General features: G+C 42.1%; 1 protein-coding gene across 1 annotated transcript in view; it reads left to right on the top strand.

The window, feature by feature from the left end:
• The window catches only part of ATP10B (ATPase phospholipid transporting 10B (putative)), a 115,329-nt gene that overhangs the window by 48,852 nt on the left and 44,830 nt on the right, over positions 1-21,647 (top strand). The window contains 6 exon segments of the mRNA XM_039245355.1: positions 282-409; positions 2,264-2,516; positions 3,619-3,857; positions 15,351-15,542; positions 17,012-17,612; positions 20,068-20,177. Of these exon segments, the coding sequence (XP_039101286.1) occupies positions 282-409; positions 2,264-2,516; positions 3,619-3,857; positions 15,351-15,542; positions 17,012-17,612; positions 20,068-20,177 (1,523 nt within the window).

Below are 21,647 nucleotides of genomic sequence, written 5' to 3'. Positions count from 1 at the left end.
TTCCAATCCCTGTATAACAGGACTTTATCAAAATATAGGTAATCCCCATGCTAGTCTTCTCCAGGTAAGACAGACTTCAATGTCTATCAAGAGATTGAGTGTAGGTTATGTGAAGGCCCATTTTAGATGAATACTCACACACTAAGACTAGGTTGTAAAGAATAAGGATGGGCTCCTCCAAAGCACACTCATTTCCAGGAATAAATTAAGGGCTGATATTAATAGACCAGTTTAGAATTAAGTAAGGATTCTGCTTCATCTCTAATTTTGCCTTCTCTCAGGTCACAGCCTCTGGAATGGGACCTTTGAAGAACACCCTCCCTTTGATGTTCCTGATGCCAAGGGCAACTTCCTTCCCCTTGCCCTTGGGGGCTTTTACATGTTCCTTACAATGATCATCTTGCTCCAGGTAAGAAGCCCTTCTTAACCAGGGATTCAAGAAGACCTGTGGCCAATGCTCACACAATTTTGTGAAATAAAGAAAAATCAGGGGGCTCCTGGGTGGCCCAAGTTAGTTAAGCATCCAACTTTGGCTCAGGTTATGATCTCATGGCTCATGAATTCTAGCCCCGCCTCAGGCTCTGTGCTGACAGCTCAGAGACTGGAGCCTGCGTCAAATTCTGTGTCTCCTTCTCTCTCTGCTCTCCCTCTCTCTCTGCTTTCCCCTGTTCATGTGCTCACTTGCGCTCTCTCTCTCTCTCGCTTGCTCGCTCTCAAATATAAATAAACATTTAAAAAATTAAAAAAAGAAAGAAAAATAGTGCTAGACCCAGGAAAGAGCTAACTGAACTAAGATGAGAAAATGTTCATGGCTTTCTTGTGGGTCTTTGAAAGTACTCACATTTGGGGTAATGTCAGGGCCAGCCCTACCTTGTGGAAGGAACCTTGCTCCCAGATAATAGTGGACAAAATGTTCATCAGGCTTTTCTGTTTAAGAGTAAGATTACAGTAGTGATCCAAGTGTACCTGGATCGGGTAAAACCCTAATGACCTGGGAACAGAAGATAAAATTGCTCAGAGAACTACAGAGAACTGTCAAGCCCCAAGCACTGGGAGAAAGAAACCACAGGTTAGTGTTTTAACATCAAATAGATTGAGAGGGAAGAAACAGAACTGGTCCTCTAATGAAGAAAATGCAAAAGTATAGAGCCAACTGCAAGAAAGAGGTAGTAAGGAATAAAAAGATGAATAAATTCTTCGGACTCTATAAGAAATTACAATCAATGAAAAAACGAAGTTGCAGGTTTGTTTTGATGACGCTCCATTTACATTCAGTGTCTTGTAGTATTTGAGGGTGTTTTGTTGTCTTCTTAGAGGTGAACTTTTTTCAGTCATTAGTTCGTTCATTCATTCATTCATTCATTCAGGAGAATAATCCTTTTTTAAATGTGAGTTGAATCATATCCATCCTCTGCACAAAACCCTATAACAGTTTTACAGTCTGCTCAAGTCCACAGTCCTTATGGTAGCAAATGAGGCCCTATGTGATTTGGACCCTGACTCCCCAACTGGCTTCATCTCCTAGCCAACTCCAGCTCATTCATATCAGGACTACTTGCTCTTACCCCTCAAATACCCAGCTCACTCCCACTGCCCAGCCACTGCCCAGAATGCTCCTCTTTCCACAGATAACTTTCTGATTCACATCCTCATTTCTTCAGTTTTCTGCTCAAAGGCCATTGTTTACAAAAGAGTCACTCCCAGCCACCACCTTATACCCTTTTGATTTTTCTTTTGCTATGCCTGATATATATTTCTTTGTTTACTGGAATGTGAGGTCTTCAAGGCTAGAGATTTTTTTTTCTGTTAACTGCCATCTTCAGGACCTAGAACAGGATCTGACACATAGCAAGCACTTGGAAGGTATTAGGTATTGAATCATTGGACAGTATGCAACAGTGCGTCAGAAGACATGTAAAAGTGAGTGGCAGCCATTGGTGGCATAGAGATCTTAGGGGTGTCAAGAAACTCTGGACAGAGGCACTAGAGCTCCTTATCCTCTCATCACCCAGTCATTAAATAGCTAAATGGTGAGTGCCTATTCCAAACCGTATCTCACTGATTGAAGAAGGTACATACTGTTCAGATGATCCTAAGAGTTCTTAGGGTGGAATGAAATCATTGACCTTTAGTTTTTCAGAGAAAGTCTGTCATGTAAGCTGACCACAAATTTCCATTAAATGTCTCCACTACCCACTGGTAGGAGTTCTAAGACTGGGAACAAGCCTGGTCTCTGACACAGTGGGAATCAATCTCCCCACAGGTGCTGATCCCAATCTCTCTGTATATATCCATTGAGCTGGTGAAGCTTGGGCAAGTGTTCTTCCTGCAAAATGACCTTGACCTGTATGATGAAGAGACCGATTCATCTATCCAGTGTCGAGCTCTCAATATCACTGAGGACTTGGGCCAGATCCAGTATGTCTTCTCTGACAAGACGGGGACATTGACTGAGAACAAGATGCTGTTCCGGCGTTGCACTATTATGGGCAGTGAATATTCTCACCAAGAAAATGGTACAAAGTTTCTCAGGGGCTTTCACCACTCTTTCTAAATGAATCCCTCTGCTCTCCTAAAGGAATGGTAATGAAATACATTTCCCTGGCTCCCCACAGTTTTTCCTGGCTCTGTGGCAGTTGTTTCTTATATCCCTGTGGGCTTCCTTGTCCTAGATCAGTGCTGTTTTTATCACCTGTAAATTTTCCTTTGTGCAGAGGCCATCAGTGATCTCCTGTGTGGTAGCCCTCCAGTCAGTCTCTGGTGCCATTTACACATAGGATTTCTATCTGTCAGAAATGGACTTGGGATATGTGCAAATTGTGTACCAGTTATACAGCCAAGTTTTAAGAATTTGGGGGGTTACTTTACCTGACATATCAAGACAGGCCTCAGTGTAGGTGCATGATCAGATTCAATACATCTAGAAAAAGCCTTCCATGTTAACTGATCTCTCAGATATTTACTGAGAAAGAACTTCAGCTTAGGAGTTATGGATGAACAATGCCTAAACTGTCATCGTGCATGAACTAAAGGTGGCCTGTAAAGCTGAACTTATTTCCTCAGCAACCTTCCACCGTCACTGCTACAAACACACTGCCCACATTTTCTAAAAGGAAATTTCTCTTGAGAAAGAGAGCATCATTCATTCCTTTGAGTGAGAGAAACAGAGAAGAAGAATGCAGGAGATATTATGGGTAGCCCAATCATCCTTGCCATGATGGTAACCATTTACATGGGATCTTCTGATCTCTTTTTAATAATAATAACAACTACCATTACCAGTACTTAGAGTATGCTGATCACTTTGACACATTATCTCATTAAGTCTTCAAAATAAACCTATGAGTTAGGTATTTTTTAAACCCCTAATTGAGGAAATAGAGGGACAGGTTTAGTCAAAGCTCAGTCACCTAGCTAGGAAGTAGTAGAGTTAGATTTGAATCTGTGCAATTTAGTTGCACCCCTCCCTCTCCAGTCAGGGTAGCCCAGCTGCCCATGCTCCAGGGCAGCAGAGTATTCTTCTCCTGTACCCTTTACTCCACCCCCAATGTCTAGGATTCCCCCACCCATGACTTGGCCAAGGTGGACTGCTGCAATAACAAGACTCCTTTCTTGTAGCCAAGCGACTGGAGACCCCAAAGGAGTTGGACTCAGATGGTGAAGAGTGGACCCAATACAAGTGCCTATCCTTCCCAGCCCGATGGTCTAAGGGCCCAGCAACAGTGGGAAGCCAAGGACGGGCCCAGCCTCTGAGGAGGTACCACAGTGCCCGGGTACCTATCCAGGGCCATTCCCGGCAAAGGTCTGTGGGGCGCCATGAAAACTCAGTGTCTCCTGTGGCCTTCAGCAGCTCTCTAGTAAGTCCCTGTCTTTTTCTCTTTGAGTTGCAGTGGACTCTGTTGCAGATAGGTGGGAGAGGGCTCTGGGGTGTGAAAGAGAAAAGACTGTATAAGCCCTAAATACCTCTTAAAATGGCAGCCCTTTAAGTCTTATATACAATCCACAAATGCATTTTGTTGGGCAAATACAACTCTTATTCATTTTAAATGTTTAGTGTTTAGAAATTGGGAGATGTCACATAAACATAAATTTCTGGCTTCTCTTTTACTTTTTAAAAGAATTTAATGTTTATTATTCTGAGAGAGAGACAGAGTGCGAATGGAGGAGGGCCAGAGAAAGAGGGAGACACAAAATTCAAAACAGGCTCCAGTCTCTGAACTCTGAGCTGTCAGCACAGAGCCTGAACCCACGAACTGTGAGATCATGACCTAAGCCAAAGTCAAACGTTTAACTGACTGAGCCACCTAGGTGCCCCGCTGGCTTCTCTTAAAATAAGAATTGGAAAATTTCTCCATACTAAGCCAGTATTTCCTTGTGGCAATAATTGGCTTGAATGACAAAGTTGATGCTCTTTAAACCTGCTCCTTAGAAGCAGATGGGCTTCTGTTCAACACAGAATATCTCCTTTCTCTGTTTACCCCATCAGTAAACTGAAGGCCAGCAGTATGTCCATGATACATGTGTTTCCAAAATACAGTTAAAGAAGAAATAGTTGTCATGCTCATGTTTCTATAAAGTGGAGAAACAAAAGATGGGCCTTAAGGCTTGCAGGTTTCAAAAATAAAGAAAGAATATACTTTTCTTTGTGATAATCAAAAAGAGTCTTTGTTTTAAATGTTTTTTATTTATTTCTGAGAGAGAGAGCAGGGGAGAATCAGAGAGAGAGGGAGACACAGAATCTGAAGCAGGCTCCAGGCTCTGAGCTGTCATCACAGAGCCCAATGCGGGGGCTCCAACCCACGAACCATGAGATCATGACCTGAGCTGAAGTTGGACGCTTTTCTGACTGAGCCACCGAGGTGCCCCTCGAAAAGAGTCTTAAAACAAAGAACATCTACATCAAAATCAGCCAGCACATTTCAATCCCTTAAATTAATTGCCTGGCCGCCATGGGAATTTGACTTTGCAACTCTGGTCGGGAGCTTTTTGTATATGGTTCTTTCAAATGTTATCCAATGGTATAGCTATCAGTAAATGTCCAGGCAGCATGTAAAGAAATTGAGTTTCTTTCCCAAGATTACACAACATTCCCTAGAAGGCAAGGCCAGAACTGGAGCTTTCTGACTCCTGCCCCATTCTATTTTCCTCTATACCATATTCTTTTTCTAGGAAACACACCATCTAGAATCTTCTGCACTTACAGAAAAGGCCACAGGGAGCCCCAGTTATCTTGAACAAGACATACATATTACAAGAGGGACTGAGGTGCTATTATCTCATTAGAAAATTAGATTTTAAAAATTATTTTCATAATGAATACCCTTCCAATTTTTATTTTCTCCATTAATACACACATAACTACAAATATTTAACATTTCTGCAGTCATCGTACCTATGAATTAAAGGTTCTAGGGTTTTTAAAAAATCTGATATGATATCAAAAGCATCTTCCATATTGCTACCTGGTTTTCATAATCCAGGACTGTGTTTTCTGATCATGACAAAAAAAGTAATGCTGTGAATCTTTGTGTTCTGGGTTATAACTTATCTAACTTCAGGCAAGTACAGTTGAGTTAACTCTCTTATTACTATCATGCCGAGAAATGCAACATTAGCAAGGATAAAACATGAGCCATGTATTAAGATCTATGATGCTCATAAACATACAAGACAAATGATCCATGGATGCCTTTGGGAAGATTTTTTCATTTTTATTTTCTCAGGTGAGATAATAGGACATGCATATTGTTGCATCTTTCCCTTCTTCGATTTAATTCTGTCCCCTCTGAATGAAATGCCTTTCCCCAGCTCATTACCTAAATATCTGAACAATGAATTTAGTGAATTCTCATCAGGCACATGTTCTAAGTCTTGCACTACTTGTGTCTTTTGGCACCTTCCAGTTCTACGCCTCATGGGCATCCCATGTGCCTGAGGATGTCTCCCCCAGGACACGTAGGCAGAAGTGGGAAGCTTCCTTTGTGGATCTCAGTGGGACACACAGATTCACTGCTCCTTGTTCAGCCTGACAAATCTTAGTCACCCAGAAAAAGTATAGCCCTTAGCCAGCCAGTGTGACTTTTATTCAGGGCCTATCACTAGTGCCTACAACCGACACTGGCTGTCCTAAAGGTTAAATCACATTATTATGATGACGTGCAAGGTTCCTTCCAGCTATAAATTAGGCACATTTGGGGTCAAATGTCCCAGGTTTTCATCTCAGCTCCATCATCTATTCTGTGACTTTGGTCAACTTACTGAGCTAGAACCTCAATGTCCCCATTATTAAAAAGAATTATTGTTCTGTTTCATGACTTTATTTTGAGGACATAACTCTTAAAATCATAGGTTCTAGATAGATAATAGAAGTCTTAAGCTTCTAAATCTTTCTCAAGGAAAGCTGTCTTCCTTGCACAAATGTTTGTATGTGATGACATGGAGTGGGAGACGGGAGCTTTCATAAAATGCAATGTCAAGCCCTCTCCCCTGAGATTCTGGTATATTTGGTCTTGAATAGGACCTGAACATTCATCTTTTTTATTTATAATGATTCTAGTGAGCAATCAAAGTTGAGACCCCTCTAAGCACAGCATTGCCTCACTAGGAAATGATCTTCATTTGGCTCAAATGGGTATGTTCTATAGCTTGGGAGGCATCAGCTGAAAGGGGTGATTCTAGCTGCCTTAAGGAGCTCTGACGCTAATACATAAAATATCTGTGGCTGGAGTGGCAGATCCTTGAATTAGTCTATAGAGGATATCTGTGGCAGTCCCAAGGTGGACTTCCTGGCTCCTGCCTCCGCCCACTCTTGGCAGGCTCTCTGAGCTTGTCTTCTCTTCCACCTGCCCATCTGGCATCCGGTCTGGTAGGTCAATACTCTCTTGGCACCACCAGTTCTTTATCTTCCCTTTATAAATCAGTCAGAACTTGCTCTGAAACCTCCATGATGCCAAATCCTGGCAGAGCAAGCATGCTACCACATTCTAAAGAAGCCAGTTGTTGGTTTCCTTGGAACTTTGCTCTAAACTCTGAATAAAATGAGCATCAAGGAGAACAGCAACAAAAGATGGATTTTTTTCTTTTACTACAAAGAACAAGGAAGCATCAGTTATTGCTGCCTAATTGGTTACTATAAAATCTGTGGCTTTAGGGTGGGGATAATATACTTAGGAAAGTTCTGAGCCAATGTTTAAGAGTACTGGCAGATGGAAAATGAAATGCCTTCTTTTCCCCTGGTGTGTAAGAAGCCAAGATTTGAGCAGAGTATCTTTGTTTAGAAGCGCCACTTGCAAAAGGTTTTCCAGAACCATCAGACCAAAGAATATTTTCCTAATGATAAATCTTGCACTGTGGCCTCTAAGGCTCCTCCAGATGGCACCACAACTTCCTTCTGTGGGCCTGACCTCTCCTGTCAGAAAGAATACAATAGAGAAAGGTAAAGGAGTCTTTGGCCCTCTGCCTCCTTTCTTTTATCTTGGTCTTCCTTCCTTTCTTTGAAAGAAATGTGTGCAGCATTTCCAGTCTGCTCCAGGCTGGCGGGGGCATCCCACAGATACACACTCCCACTTGAAAGTTAGGTAAGAGTCTGATTTAATTACCCAATCACACAAAATCTTTTTGGAAGTAATATGACCACACAGGGCAGGAACAGATGAAGCCTACCTCAGCTGGGCCTACCTTAACTTTCAGTGTCCCAAAGGGTGGCACACAGTTGCAGTGAAGAGTGGGGTTTTGCAAGATCTAGGAAACTCCTTTCTTGCTTGCCTATTTAGTTTATTTCCTTGGGGTTATGTCCCTTTTAGGCAAAGCTTACCTTAACAATATACATGCTTCTATTTAAGCAAATATTTGTTAACATTGGGTCCTCTCAGTTCTTGAACAAAAGGCAAGCAAAAGATGAAAGTAAGTCTCCCTTCTCTGTTCCCCACAACCCCAGCAACAACCATTATTTGCAGTTTCTCATGTATGACCCAGAGGTGTTTCACCTATGTAGAAGCATATAAGTGTGGTAAAGGACACTCACCAAAAATAAATAGAAGGGTCTGCTTCTGTCCAATTCTTCCAGTATCTATTCAGTATCTACACTTCTTTAGAATAGCCTCTCGGTTATTGTCACACATTGAGTAGGCATCCAAAATATGGCATATATTGTTCTAAACATTGTGATGTAAGGTTTAAAGGCTATATCCCTGATTTCAGGATTTACAGCCCATTGGGGAGGTGAGAAGAACAACAGGGCCTATAGAACTCTGCTCTTGATGCTGGATGTATGGGTACAGAGGTGCTATAGGTACCCAATGAGTGATAGTCATCAATGTGAATTTGAGTAAGTTATCATTAAAACTGAGAAGAGACCTGAAATTATTATTGCACTATATGGTAACTAACTTGTGTTTAAATAAAATTTAAAATTTTTTAAATAAAATAACTAAAAAATAAAACTGAGAGAGAGTAGCAGATTAGAGGTTGGCCTCCTTTCCCCAGCCTTCAATGTGGAACATAACCCAAGCATGTAGCACGCAATGTCCATATAAATCCTCATTACTAAAACTGTGGTCCTCAGACCAGCAGCATGAGAATATTTGGGAGCTTGTAGAAATACAGATGCTTAAGACCCACACCTGACCCAATGAACCAATATCTGAGTTTAAGCATCTGAGTATAAACAAGATGGCCAGTTCATTTGTGTGCATGTTAAAGTTTGGAAAGTGCTGACATCATGTTTAAGGGCTCAGGTTTTGGCATCAGGATGCAGAACTGGATTCAAGACCCAGACTTTTTCTTGATTTTGTGACCTTAGACAGGTTACTTAAATTCAATGAGCCTCATTTACCTCATAATTAAAGTGGGAGAATAATAGTAGCTATTTCAATGCTGTCATGATGAGTAAATGATGTAGATGAACACCGGTAAGCAAAGCACCTGATTTTGTTGTAAATTGTCAATAAATGTAATCTAATGATTAATAGTAGGATCCTTGAGGCTTTAGTGTGAGGCCTGAGATTACCTTCATCAAAGGTTTCTATGAGCTTTAGGTGTTCTGCAGTAGAAAGAAATCTAACCAGTTGGGTACCTGGCTGCCACAAAGCTCTAATCTAAACTGGAACCCACAGTTTTGTATTTCTTTTCCTTCAGAAAAATAGACTAGCCAAAGGGCCTAGAGGTGGGCGGGGGCATTGCTTTCTCTAAGTATCCTAAGTGCCAAGTTCCTAAATGTTAATGGGCCAGACAGGAAACCAATGGGCTGTGGGCAAAAGGAACCATGAAGAACCTTGCCCCATGGAAACAGTCTGTGGTGACTGGATAAAGCTTAACTGACATCTGTGGCTGACACCTGCAGGCTGGGCTTGCTGCCAGTGCCATTGAGAAGTAGGCCCTTCGGAGAGGTGTTTTTTTTTTTTTAATGCATTGCTGTATGATTGGGAGGAAATATACTAAAGAAGCATTTTAACAGAGACCCCATGAGTTAATCAGTGGTGGGGTAGTATGATGTCCTAGATAGGAGCCTGTCAACAGAAGTTTGAACGCCTGCAGTTTGCTAGGCACTGAGGACATATCACTGATTGTCTCTGCCCTCATAGCACTCATGTACTAAAGGGTAAATAGGCATACAATGAATAACCACTAAATCATTTAACTGTGTCACCACTTGGAAAGACATGATGCATAGCTTGGAGCAAAGCAGTGTGTTGTCAGAGGCTGGGAGTCAGATGGTAAGAAAGCTGCCCTAGTTCTGACCCTAATTCATTGCGAAGTCTTGAGCAGCTCACCTCCCTCCTCTCTGCCATTCAATTTTGTCATCAGGAAAATGAAAGATTTTGATTTTGATGACCTCCAAGCTTGTTTGTAACTCTAGGCATCTGTGGTAAGGGTTAAAAGTGTCCCCTTCATGGGGCGCCTGTGTGGCTCAGTTGGTTGAGCGCCAACTCTTGTCATGATCTCATGGTTCATAGGATGGAGCCCCATGTGCATCTAATTGCTAATTGCACAGAGCCTGCTCAGGAGTCTCTCTCCCTCTCCTGCTCAGCCCCTCTATGGGGCCCTGCCCACTCTTTCTCTCAAAATAAACAGTTTTTTTTTATGCCAATCCAATCTGGGCACCAGGGTGACTCAGCCAGTTAAGTGTCTGATTTCAGCTCAGGTAATAATCTCACCATTCCTGGGTTTAAGCCCCATGTTAGGCTCTGTGCTGACAGCTCAGAGCTTGGAGCCTGCTTCAGATTCTGTGCCTCTCTCTCTCTCTCTGCCCTTCCCATGCTCATGCTCTGTCTGTCTGTCTGTCTCTTTCTCTCTCTCTCTAAAAAATAAACATTAAATTGTTGTCTGATTGCTGATGCTAGGAATTCCAGCACTATGCTAAACAACAGTGGTGAGAGTGGACATCCTTGTCATGTTCCTGATTTCAGGGGTGGAAAGTTCACAGTTTTTCCCTGTTGAGGATGATGTTAGCTGAGGGCTTCTCATAGATGGCTTTTATGATGTTTAAGTAAGTTCCTTCTATCCCGACTTTCTCGAGGGTCTTTATTAAGAAGGAATGCTCTATTTTGTCAAATGCTTTTTCTGCATCTATCGACAGGATTGTATGGTTTTTATCTTTTCTTTTGTTAATGTGATGTACCACATTGATTGATTTGTGAATAGTGAACCAGCCCTCTAACCCAGGAATGAATCCCACTTGATCATGGTGGATAATTCTTTTTATGAGCTGTTGCATTAGATTTGCAAGTATCTTGTTGAGGATTTTTGCATCTGTATTCATCAAGGATATTGGCCTGTAGTTCTCTTTTTTTTTGCTGGATCTCTGTCTGGCTTGTGAATCAAAGTGATGCTGGCTTCGTAAAATGAGTCTGGAAGTTTTCCTTCGATTGCTATTTTTTGGAATAGCTTGAGACGAATGGGTATTAATTCTGTTTTAAATATCTGGTAGAATTCCCCAGGGAAGCCATCTGGCCCAGGGCTCTTATCTGTTGGGAGATTTTGATAACTGATTAAATTTCTTCACTAGTAATAGATCTGTTCAGATATGAACAGAGACTTCTCCAAAGAGGACATCCAGATGGCCAACAGACACATGAAACGATGCTCAGCATCACTCATCATCATGGAAATACAAATCAAAACTACACTGAGATAACACCTCACGCTGGTCAGAGTGGCTAAAATGAACAAATCAGGAGACTATAGATGCTGGCAACAATGTGGATATGCGGGCACCCTCCTACACTGTTGGCAGGAATGTAAACTGGTGCAGCCCCTCTGGAAAACAGTATGGAGGTTCCTCAGAAAATTAACAATAGAACTCCCCTATGATCCAGCAATAGCACTGCTAGAAATTTACCCAAGGGATACAGGAGTGCCGATGCATAGGGGCACATGTACCCCAATGTTCATAGCAGCACTCTCAACAATAACCAAATCATGGAAGGAGCCTAAGTGTCCATCAACAGATGAATGGATCAATAAGATGTGCTTTATCTATACAATGGAATACTACACGGCAATGAGAAAGAATGAAATCTGGCCATTTGTAACAACATGGATGGAACTTAAGGGTGTTATGCTGAGCGAAATAAGTCAGGCAGAGAAGGACAGATACCATATGTTTGGACATATAGGTGGATTAGGGGGAACTTAACGGAGGACCATGGGGGAGAAAAAGGGGAAAAATAGTTGGGGAGAGGGAGAGAGGCAAACCATGAGAGACTCTTGAATGCTGAGAACAAACTGAGGGCTGATAAGGGTGGGGAAGAAGGAAAGGGGAGTGATGGGCATAGAGGAGGGCACTTGTGGGGATGAGAACTGGGTGTTATATGGAAACCCACTTGACGATAATCTATTTTTAAAAAACATTAAAATTTTTTTAATAAAAAATAAAAAGGCATCCCATGATATATACCCCCACCCCCAAGTGGAGTCTATTTTCTAAAAAAAAAGATTTCCACAGTCTCTTTTATAATCTCACATACTATTTGCTGAACCCTGAGGATTGGATATATAAACATTTTAGTTGTACGTGGGATACCAAACACTAAAGATGCTGGCTGTCAGCAAGTATCAAAGGCTAATTCCTTCTTGTGGGGGACCTTGCCTGACACAAAGGTTAAGAGCATGAATTCTAGTTGGACTATCTCAAACCAAGTGAAAGTAAATCTCTCATTTACTTTGTGACTATGGGAAAAACACTTAATCTCCCTGGACAGCAGTTTCAGCATCTGATACACAGATAACTGGAGGATAATAGTGTTGCTGTGGAGATGCAGTGAAGTAATGGACACACACAGAATGTAAGAAGTGCTATATGAATAGGAACTATCATTACTACTTTGAGAAATGAGCTCAGAGCTCCTTGAGTGATGATGGTACACTGATGACAGGCAGTAGATGGAGCCTGGAATCTGGTTAGAGGAGTCTGCCAAGAAGCATTAAGAGCATTAATAAGGGAACACATCTACTTTACCATGACCATGGAAAGGACTCAGTCAAAGGGGCTCACATCTAATTCTGGCTTTCTACTGACTCACTGAGTGACTTGGTCATGTCAGCCATCTTTCTGGGTTTCATTTAAGTTGAGACTCATTTCGCCTCAACCTGGGACTGTGAGAAGCCAGTGAGCTTACATAAATGACCTTGCTTGTAAAAGTAGGAAGAGCTTGATCAATGTGAACCATTGCTAGGAAGATGTCATTCAAAGGCAAAGAGGTTGAATGATACAAGCTCCCTTCCTAGGCTTTCTGAAAACAGTGATGCCATATGGTGTGGATCATTCACCATTGCTTCTCATAAGACAATGAGAAGAAATGGAGATCTGATGCAGTCTTACTACCCCTCTTCCTTTATTTAATTTTTTTTTAATTTTTTTTCTTTGTAGAGATTTTATTATTATTATTTTTTTTTACAAATAGTTTATTGTCAAGTTGGTTTCCATATAACACCCAGTGCTCAGGCCCAGAAGTGCCTTCCTCCATGCCCATCTCCTCCCTCCCCCCCCCCCACGTCCATCAGTCCACAGTTTGTTTCTCAGTATTCAAGAGTCTCTCATGGTTTGCCTCTCTCCCTTTCCCCCACCATTTCCCCCCTTCTTCTCCCCCATGGTCCTAAGTTAAGTTCCTCCTAATCCTCCTATATGTGCAAACATATGATATTTGTCCTTCTCTGCCTGACTTATTTCTCTCAGCATAACACCCTCAAGGTCCATCCATGTTGCTACACATGGCCAGATTTCATTGTTTCTCATTGCCATGTAGTATTCCATGGTATAGATAAACCACATCTTCTTGATCCATTTGTCCGTTGATGGACACTTAGGCTCTTTCCATGTTTCAGCTATTGTTGAGAGCTAGCACTCTTCCTTTTAATAAGAAGCACTTTTTTTCTGGTTGTTGTCTTCTTAGGATGGAATGAACAAGAGGAGGTACAGTATTGACTTTTGGATAGCACTCCCAATGAAAGCTAGAACTCTCTGCTCCAGTCCATTTCTCTTCACCTTCCTGTGCTATTGGAAAGCCCAACTGTCATCTCTGCAGGCATCAAGTATCTCCCTGTTCGTCTGGGTTTCCTCTCCTGTAGCTCACCTGTGCTAGCAGCCCCAGGGAGGATAGAGTCTGACTTTTGAAATCATTGCTTTTGGTAATCAGAGAAGACACAGTCTGAGGACTCTTTCTCTACAGGATTTTGTTTCAATTTTTTTTTTAATCTCAACTTGGGTTCTTATTTGTAAAAACCTGCTAGCTCATTGGCACCCAGTCTTACCCTGAAAAAATTAACCAAGATTTCTTCAGTCCACCATTTTCAACCATTAACTGTCTTTCTTCTAAACTTTAATTAACCTGTGAACTATGAACACTGATATAAATGGTTTTGTGTGGCAATTTATTTGCATAGTGGCTTTTGTCATATCTGTTAAGAGCTAGTGTTTGTTGAACTTCTGCTCCAAGCTTTCTTTGAAATAGAATGTACAACTTTGTGGAAAATGCAGTCTCAATCGCTGAAGCTCTTATCTCTAGAGAGATTCGATATGGATACAAGAAAATTGAATTTAAAGAATTTATTTTTTTAAATTTATTTCTGAGAGAGAGAGAAAGAGAGACAGTGTGAGCAGGGGAGGGTCAGAGAGAGAGGGAGACACAGAATCTGAAACGGGCTCCAGGCTCTGAGCTGTCAGCACAGAGCCCGACGTGGGGCTCGAACCCACGAACCGTGAGATCATGACCTGAGCAGAAGTCGGACACTTAATCGACTGAGCCACCCAGGTGACCCAAGAAAATTGAATTTAAAATACAGTTCAATATGTGGTGAATTCCAAAGGGATGGTACAAGTGGCAACTTCTATAAGCATGTGAAAAATTGGAAACCCATGAGTCAGATCCTGCCCACAGACTTTTCTTTTTAAAAAACAAGAGTTCTCACATCATCTCTCTTTATCCTGAAAAATCAATAGATTTGGCAAACTGGACTAGCACCAGAGCATTTCACTAGCAGAATAGTTGCCACCTTTCAGGCAGGGTAGGACTTGCCAGGTCTCACAGCCCCCGCCATCCCACAGTGTCCTCATCTGTACCTGGACAACTTCCCTCTTTTACCTTACCTGCTTGACTCCTGTGGAGATTCTGAGTTCAAGAATATAATATTATGGCCCAGAAGACTGAGAACTCCTTATGGGCTGGATAAGATCTCATGAACATATTTCTCATGGATACTGAAGTCTAGGTATGATTTTGGTAGGGAAGAGAGGCTTTTTCAAGCAAGGTATGATCAGATGCATAAAAGGGTAGTATATACATCTAGGAGACAGCAACAAACGACCAGGCTGAGCTGAGGGTCCTGCACTGAGAAGTGGTGGAGGTAAAGAGTAGAAATGCAGACTGTGAAAAGAATTTAGATATCAGACTGAATTGATTGTGCTAACAACAAAGATCTCCTAAAGGTTTTCAAGTTCAAGAATACCTTAAGAGAAATGCTGTTTTAGGAAGATGCATGGATAACACATATGAAGAGTTAGAAAGAAAAGAGGTGAGAGGTAGATATCACTTCAGAGGTTGATACAGGAATCCAGATTTGAGAGCTAGAGGTCTGAGTCTAGCTGAAAGCATCACCAATGAAGGTGGGGAGCCACTGTGAGGGAAGGACTGCCAGAGTCTACAACCGATGAACATGTGACATGTCAGTTGAGGGAAAGGGAAAATTCACATTAGAATGCATTGACCAGGCCTGTGGGAGGAAGAGATGTGCTAGACGCAGGACTTTCAGGAAGACTATATCATCCTTTCCCCAGGAGCGCAAAGAATCTGCTGGAGGGGGCTTCCTCCCCAGTCCCTTCAAGAAAGATTCTCATCCAGGCCTTTCTCTCTCAGGAAAAAGACGTGACTCCAGACAAAAATCTACTGGCCAAAGTGCAAGATGCTTCCCTGTGGCTGGAGACCTTGTCAAACACCAAACCAGCCAAGCCTTCCTTCTCCACCACCTCCTCCATTGCTGACTTCTTCCTCGCCCTAACTATCTGCAACTCTGTCATGGTCTCCACAACCACTGAGCCCAGGCAGAGGGTAAGGACCATCAATAGTGGGTGGTGGGGTGGATAGGAGGTGGGACAAGGGGTGAAGAAGCTCTGAACAGGGAGACAGGACACTTGGGCCCGAGTCACAGCATCACCAATTTCACTACTGTGGGATTTTGAACAGATTTTTTATTTTTCTGGGCCTCAGTTTCTTCATTTTTTAAAAAGAAATGGAAGAAGTTATAGATAAGCTTTCTATGTAGCTTTTAAGCTATATGTATCTATCTGTCTGTAGGGTAGATATTAAGAGTTAATATTTGCTGAGCACTTGCTATGTGCCAGGCTCCATGCCAAACACATCACCTGCATTATCATTTAACCCTCACAACCCCAAAATGCTATGAGCTATGTCCTTGCATTTCACAAGCAAAGAAACAGTAGCTCAGAGAGCTTGGGCAACTTCACAAAGGATGTATGGTTAATACACAGCAGAACCCTCTGTACAGCTCCATAATAATACCACATTATACTGGTCTCTGCTTTTATGTGAGGGCAAAAAATAATAACAATTAACACCATGGGTGAAGTTCTGCCAATTTTGAGATAATGCAGCTGGATTGCCATTTATAGAAGTTTATACTCTGAATTGTTTTTCAGCACTAAAGATAGATTGATCTTCAATTATCTACAAACTCTCACCCAAGCTCCCTTATGAGTGACTGATAAGAATAATTGAGTGTTCTAACTTATGGCTCTGAAATCAAGAAAGAGAGGGTTAACCCAGGTACCAATCCAGAGCCTCCCAGATTACACCTAGATCCCACTCCAGCCACCCAAATGTCACCAAGTTATCAAAAGTTTTTAGGGAGATTTGGGATGCAGAAAATGTTTTCTGAAAAATTAACTCTGTTTTCAAGAAAGATGTATTGGGAAGGACAGCATCCACCTCCCAATTTTCAAGTTAATGAGGAGATGTTAGCTGGCAGGTAGCTCAGGAGTCCACATCTAGAGCCAGGAACACACAGATTTTAGTCCACCTCTACTACCTACACACTAGGTGGTCACGGCCATATTATTTAACCTCTCTGTGCCTCAGTTTCTTCATACAGAAGTTGGGATAATATGGCATCTGTTAGAATTGCTGGGGATAAGATGAGATAAGATGCTGCATGCAAGGATAAAGCCGATAAGACCATGGGAAGGGCCCTGGGAATGTAGACTCTTACTATGGGTGTGGCTTTTGTCTCCTTTTCTTTCCTTTGTCCATGACCAAAGCAGGATGGTAAAATTGAGCATTACCAATCCCTAGAATGTCAAGGCTGGAAAGAAATATCTGGCCTAATCTTCTCATGCTTTAGGTAGGTAAACAGGCTATCAGAGGAGAGACTTGTCCATAATCACTAAAGTCCCAAATAATCGATTTATTGAAAAATGACCTTCATATTCTGCCAAAGAACAGCTTGATATTTTTTTCCAACACTAAGAGTTAATGTTCCACTTCCCTCCTTTGACCACAAGGTCACCATGCCAACCCCCACCAAGGCTCTGGGGACATCCCTGGAGAAGATTCAGCAGCTGTTCCACAGATTGAAGCTTTCGAACTTGAGCCATTCATTTTCATCCACTGCACCCTCTGACACCAACCTGGTAGAGAATTTGGGGGCCAACATGCCTACTCCAGACTCAGAAGAGAGAAGTGATGCATCTGTGTACAGTGGAGGCTACTCCACCGACGGTGACTATAGGAGCAGCACATGGGACCAGGATGACATCCAGGGGTCTGGGTTAGATGCTTCCTTGGAGGAGGTGCTGGAGGCCCCAGGTCTAGATCTGGCCAGCCCCGAGCTCTGTTATGAGGCTGAGAGCCCTGATGAGGCAGCCCTGGTACATGCCGCCCATGCCTACAGCTTCACTCTGGTGTCCAGGACACCCAAGCAGGTGACTGTGCGCTTGCCCCAGGGCACCTGCCTCACCTTCGACGTCCTCTGCACCCTGGGCTTTGACTCTGTCAGGAAGAGAATGTCTGTGGTTGTGAGGCACCCACTGACGGGCGAGATCATCATCTACACCAAAGGCGCAGATTCAGTTATCATGGACCTGCTGGAAGACCCGGCCTGCGGTGAGTCCCACCTCACCAGGGCTCCAGGAAGAGAGCTCCTTGGTTTAAGCAGCAGCATAGAAAAGTAATGAGGAGCTGGAGTTATAGTGTCAGTTAGTCCAGCAAGTCCCAACTGAAACAGAGGCCACAAGATGCTTTCCTCAAAGCAATTCTCTTAAAGCATGCTGCATTCTGCTTCTCCTAGCCCTGGATTATTACAGTGCTCATGAGCTTATTAAAGATTTGAGGCAGTCTTATACTGGAGAAACTTCTTTATTTATCCCAGTTTCTGGTTTTCCAAACTCATTTAAACATGATTATCCATACACAATTTTTTTTTTCTACCAGGACACTCATTAACATAACCTAGAACACACTGTGGTCCTCACTCTTAGTTTTGGAGAGAAGACAGCTGAACCCAGAGAAGGAAGTGACTTAATAGATGTGGCACAGCTAACCAGTGGTAAATCCTAGCCTAGGTATGTTGAATCCCAGCTCACAGTTCTTTCCATGCTGCCAGAATTCTGCGCCAGGCTCAGTTCACTCTGGGAAGCCTCAGGTGTCCCCCTTTACCATCCTTTTCCCCAGCCTCCCCCAAATGGATTTTCATAAACTTGCTCCAAGCCAGAAAAATGTTCCAAAGTCCCTACATATCAATGTCCAATTTTGGAGCAGCATGAATTAGTGTGCAGCCGCTTCCTGATTGCTAACAAGAAGAAGACAGTTATGGGTCTGTGATTCTCCCAGGATAGTAGATTCCAGCCAAGCTTTAGAATTGCCCAGGCAGCCCTGTGCCTCCTGCATTATCAGCTATGGATCAAAGCCAAGAGGTTCATGGGGATTGATGAGTGTTTAGAATGGGAAGGGAGTTAATTAGGTTTCTTCATCCCCAGACTCTGGCAGACAAGTGAATTCAGTGTTTCTGAATCAAGGGAACCACGGTCCTCTATCCCTGGGCAACAGCCATCCAAGCTGCCCTGGAGATGTTCTTTTTTTTTTTTTTTTTTTTTTAATTCTTCTTCTTCACCTGATTCAAAAATAAATTAGAGATGCTTCCAATAAAAGACACATACACAATATTATTAAAACTAAGAATCAAAGCTTTGAAAAGCAGAGAAGAAAATAACCTGAGATGTAAAATATTTAGTGTTCAAAGATTCAATTTGACACTGAGGTTCCTAGTAGCCTGAGCAAAAAAGTGAACACTCCAGGGCACACAGGTAGAAGGCAAAAGGGTTTCATCTTGGGGAGCTAATGTCTCTGAAAATAAAATATTGTAAATAGTGCTCAATAAGACAGTAGTGCTAATAAGCACAAAGATTGTGCTTAAGGCCCTAGGGAAAAAGTAATACCTGAAAAATGAGAAGATAATCTTTAAAAGGCTTTTTATATTGCATAAAGCAGCCTTGGAATAATACCATGGGAAAAATAAGAGATTTGTTGGGTTTCCTTATAATTATTTTACTGTAAAGAATTGTATGTTTAATTTTGCATTATTTGGAGGGAGTAGATGAGGTACATAAAATCTGCTTACTACCCTGGGCCTCTAAAGATTACAATCCAGCCCTGGTTTAAAAAAAAAAGGTGGGGGGGATTCTGAAGCTTTCTCCCAGCTGAGTTTTACACAGCGTTGCACCTGATTAGTGATGTCTGTGACACCTTAGATAAAGGAGGTAGTGATGGCATCAATCCTGCCCCATACCCGCCAACCGAGGCTGAAAAATTATTTTTACCTGATAGATAAAAGTACTGTAATTTTAGGAGAAAAAGATAAATTTCTTCTGAAAGAAACAAGTAAGACTTCCTAAAGGAGACTTTGAGCAACACAATGAAATATTTTTATACTAGATTTATAGTAAATGCAAAAATTATTTTTTCTAAGGCCATTTCTTATTATAGAAAGAAAGCCTAAATCACTGCACCCCCCCCCCCACCACCATGTGGTGAAGAACATAGTGATGAGATTCAAATCTGTGGCTGTCTTGGGACCTAACCTGATATGAAGACAGAAATAGATGACAGACAGGATGATGGGTGGTATGTCTAAGACTTAGTAAACAGTTTATCTAGGGCTAAACTGGCTACCTGAAAAATACCTGAGGTAATAAAGATTCAGACTTCTGGTCCATCCCTGATTCAGAAGGACTTCCACTGGACCTGGGAATCTTTAATATTTGTTTAAGTTCCCAGGTGATTCTAATGCAAACAGGTGTTTGGGAACAAAATCTAACACAACCCACCTTCCCTAAATAGAATTTTTCTCAGCCAGGCTTTTTTGATGATCAGATACAGAAGGCAGAGAACTTAAGAACTCCTGGAGCCATCACCTTTTGGCACATCCTGACAGCCAAAAGAGATCTTCTATGTTTCTGGGGTGGGCTATAAGGGGATTCCTCCTCACTCTTCCAGAGTGTTAAGAACAAGGATCCCTAAGCATTTGTACATGACCTCACGGAGGACAATGACTATTTGACAGCAACTGATACTGATGTGGAAAAGAAGGTGAGGAAAATCCGAGCCAGGACCCAGAAGCATCTAGACTTGTATGCAAGAGATGGCCTTCGAACACTGTGCATCGCCAAAAAGGTAAAAATAAATTTCTCCTTTAGTAGCTATAAGGTCTCAACACTGAGTCTGTCATTTCTATTTCATTTTAGAAGACCCATGATAGTGGTTGTTTTAATATTTTCAAAATTAACCATTTCCAATATTTCAAAATTTTGACTCACCACAAAGACCAAGGATTTTGAGAATCTGATTAACTGGGTCTCCGTTCTTGAATTGCAGCTAATAGCTAGAACAAAGTAGTAGCTGATCCCTTTGATGAGGGATCTATTTTCCTGTGTTCTGAAATTAGTCACAGCCCCTACCTTCCCTGTTGCATTGCCCTTGTCCCAGCTATAGTCATGTAATTACCCACCTCTTACCCTGCAGGCCTTTGACTTTGCAGCTTCTGCAAGGGAGGCAGGCAAAGAGATATAAATACCAGATTAGAGGCATCTAATGAGACACCTAAAGTCAGATAGGGGAGCTATGATGATATCCATGTCTAGATAGGTAAAACTAGTTTCTTCTCTGCAAATCCCCAGAGCTCTTTATCTCTTTTATGGTGCTTAATGCAGCAGAGTTTAAGAGTACCCACTCTAAAGTCAGACCTACCTGGGTACAAGTTCCAATCTTACCACTTACCTGGTGTGTGACCTTGGGAAAGTTTCTTCACCTCTCTGAGTTTGGGGTTTTCTTATGTGCAAGATGGTACTAATGCCCCCTACCTCATACAGTTGTCATGGAGATTACTCAAATAACACAGGTGCAGTGCCTGAGACAGTGACCAGTGCTTACTCCTCCACAAATTGTAATTATACCCTTAACACCTTCTATTTTCCACTGAAATTATTTTGCCTGCTTTGCCTCCTCTAATAAGACTGTGAATTCCTCAAGAGCAAAGGCCTACTTGTGTCCCCTTGGTTTTCCTTATAATTCCATGTTGGACAAAAGAATAATTTATTGCTATAAGAGACAATATGCATGTAATGCTAACAGAGGGATATAAATGTGCTATGGTCTCCAAAGGAGGAAGATATGCCCTCTAGTTTGGTTCTTCCAGCTGTTGGGAACCTCCACTTGCTGCCACCTCTCTACCTGTCTCTCTAACCTTCAGGCAACCGATGTCTTCAAGGAACAGAAAGAAAGCCAAGTCCATTGATGTTTCATGGTCTTTGCATTTGCCCTCCATGTAACTGACCCCTTCAGTGGATATATTTGTGGATCTCAACTTGGATTTCACTTTGTCTAAGAGAACCTAAAATCCAAATGATATAATTCCTTTCCCCACAGCTACTCCCCTATCCAGTCACATTCTATCATGTCACTCTATTTTCTGTAAAGAACCCCTTAAAATTATCTGTTCTTTTAAATAACTTACATGAATTAATGTCTCTCACCCTCCACTAGTCCATAAGCCCAGGCATGCAAGAATCTTGTCTGAGTTGATTGTCATGAGGCTATACCTTCATAGCCTCCTGCTGTGCTCTGAGGCTCAATGGATATTTGGTG

The sequence above is a fragment of the Hyaena hyaena genome, unplaced genomic scaffold, assembly GCF_003009895.1.
Source record: "Hyaena hyaena isolate Hyena2069 unplaced genomic scaffold, ASM300989v1 scaffold_253, whole genome shotgun sequence".
NCBI classification, from domain to species: Eukaryota; Metazoa; Chordata; class Mammalia; order Carnivora; family Hyaenidae; genus Hyaena; species Hyaena hyaena.
The sequence above is the reverse complement of the archived record's forward strand: the minus strand, read 5'-3'. Positions and strand labels throughout refer to the sequence as shown.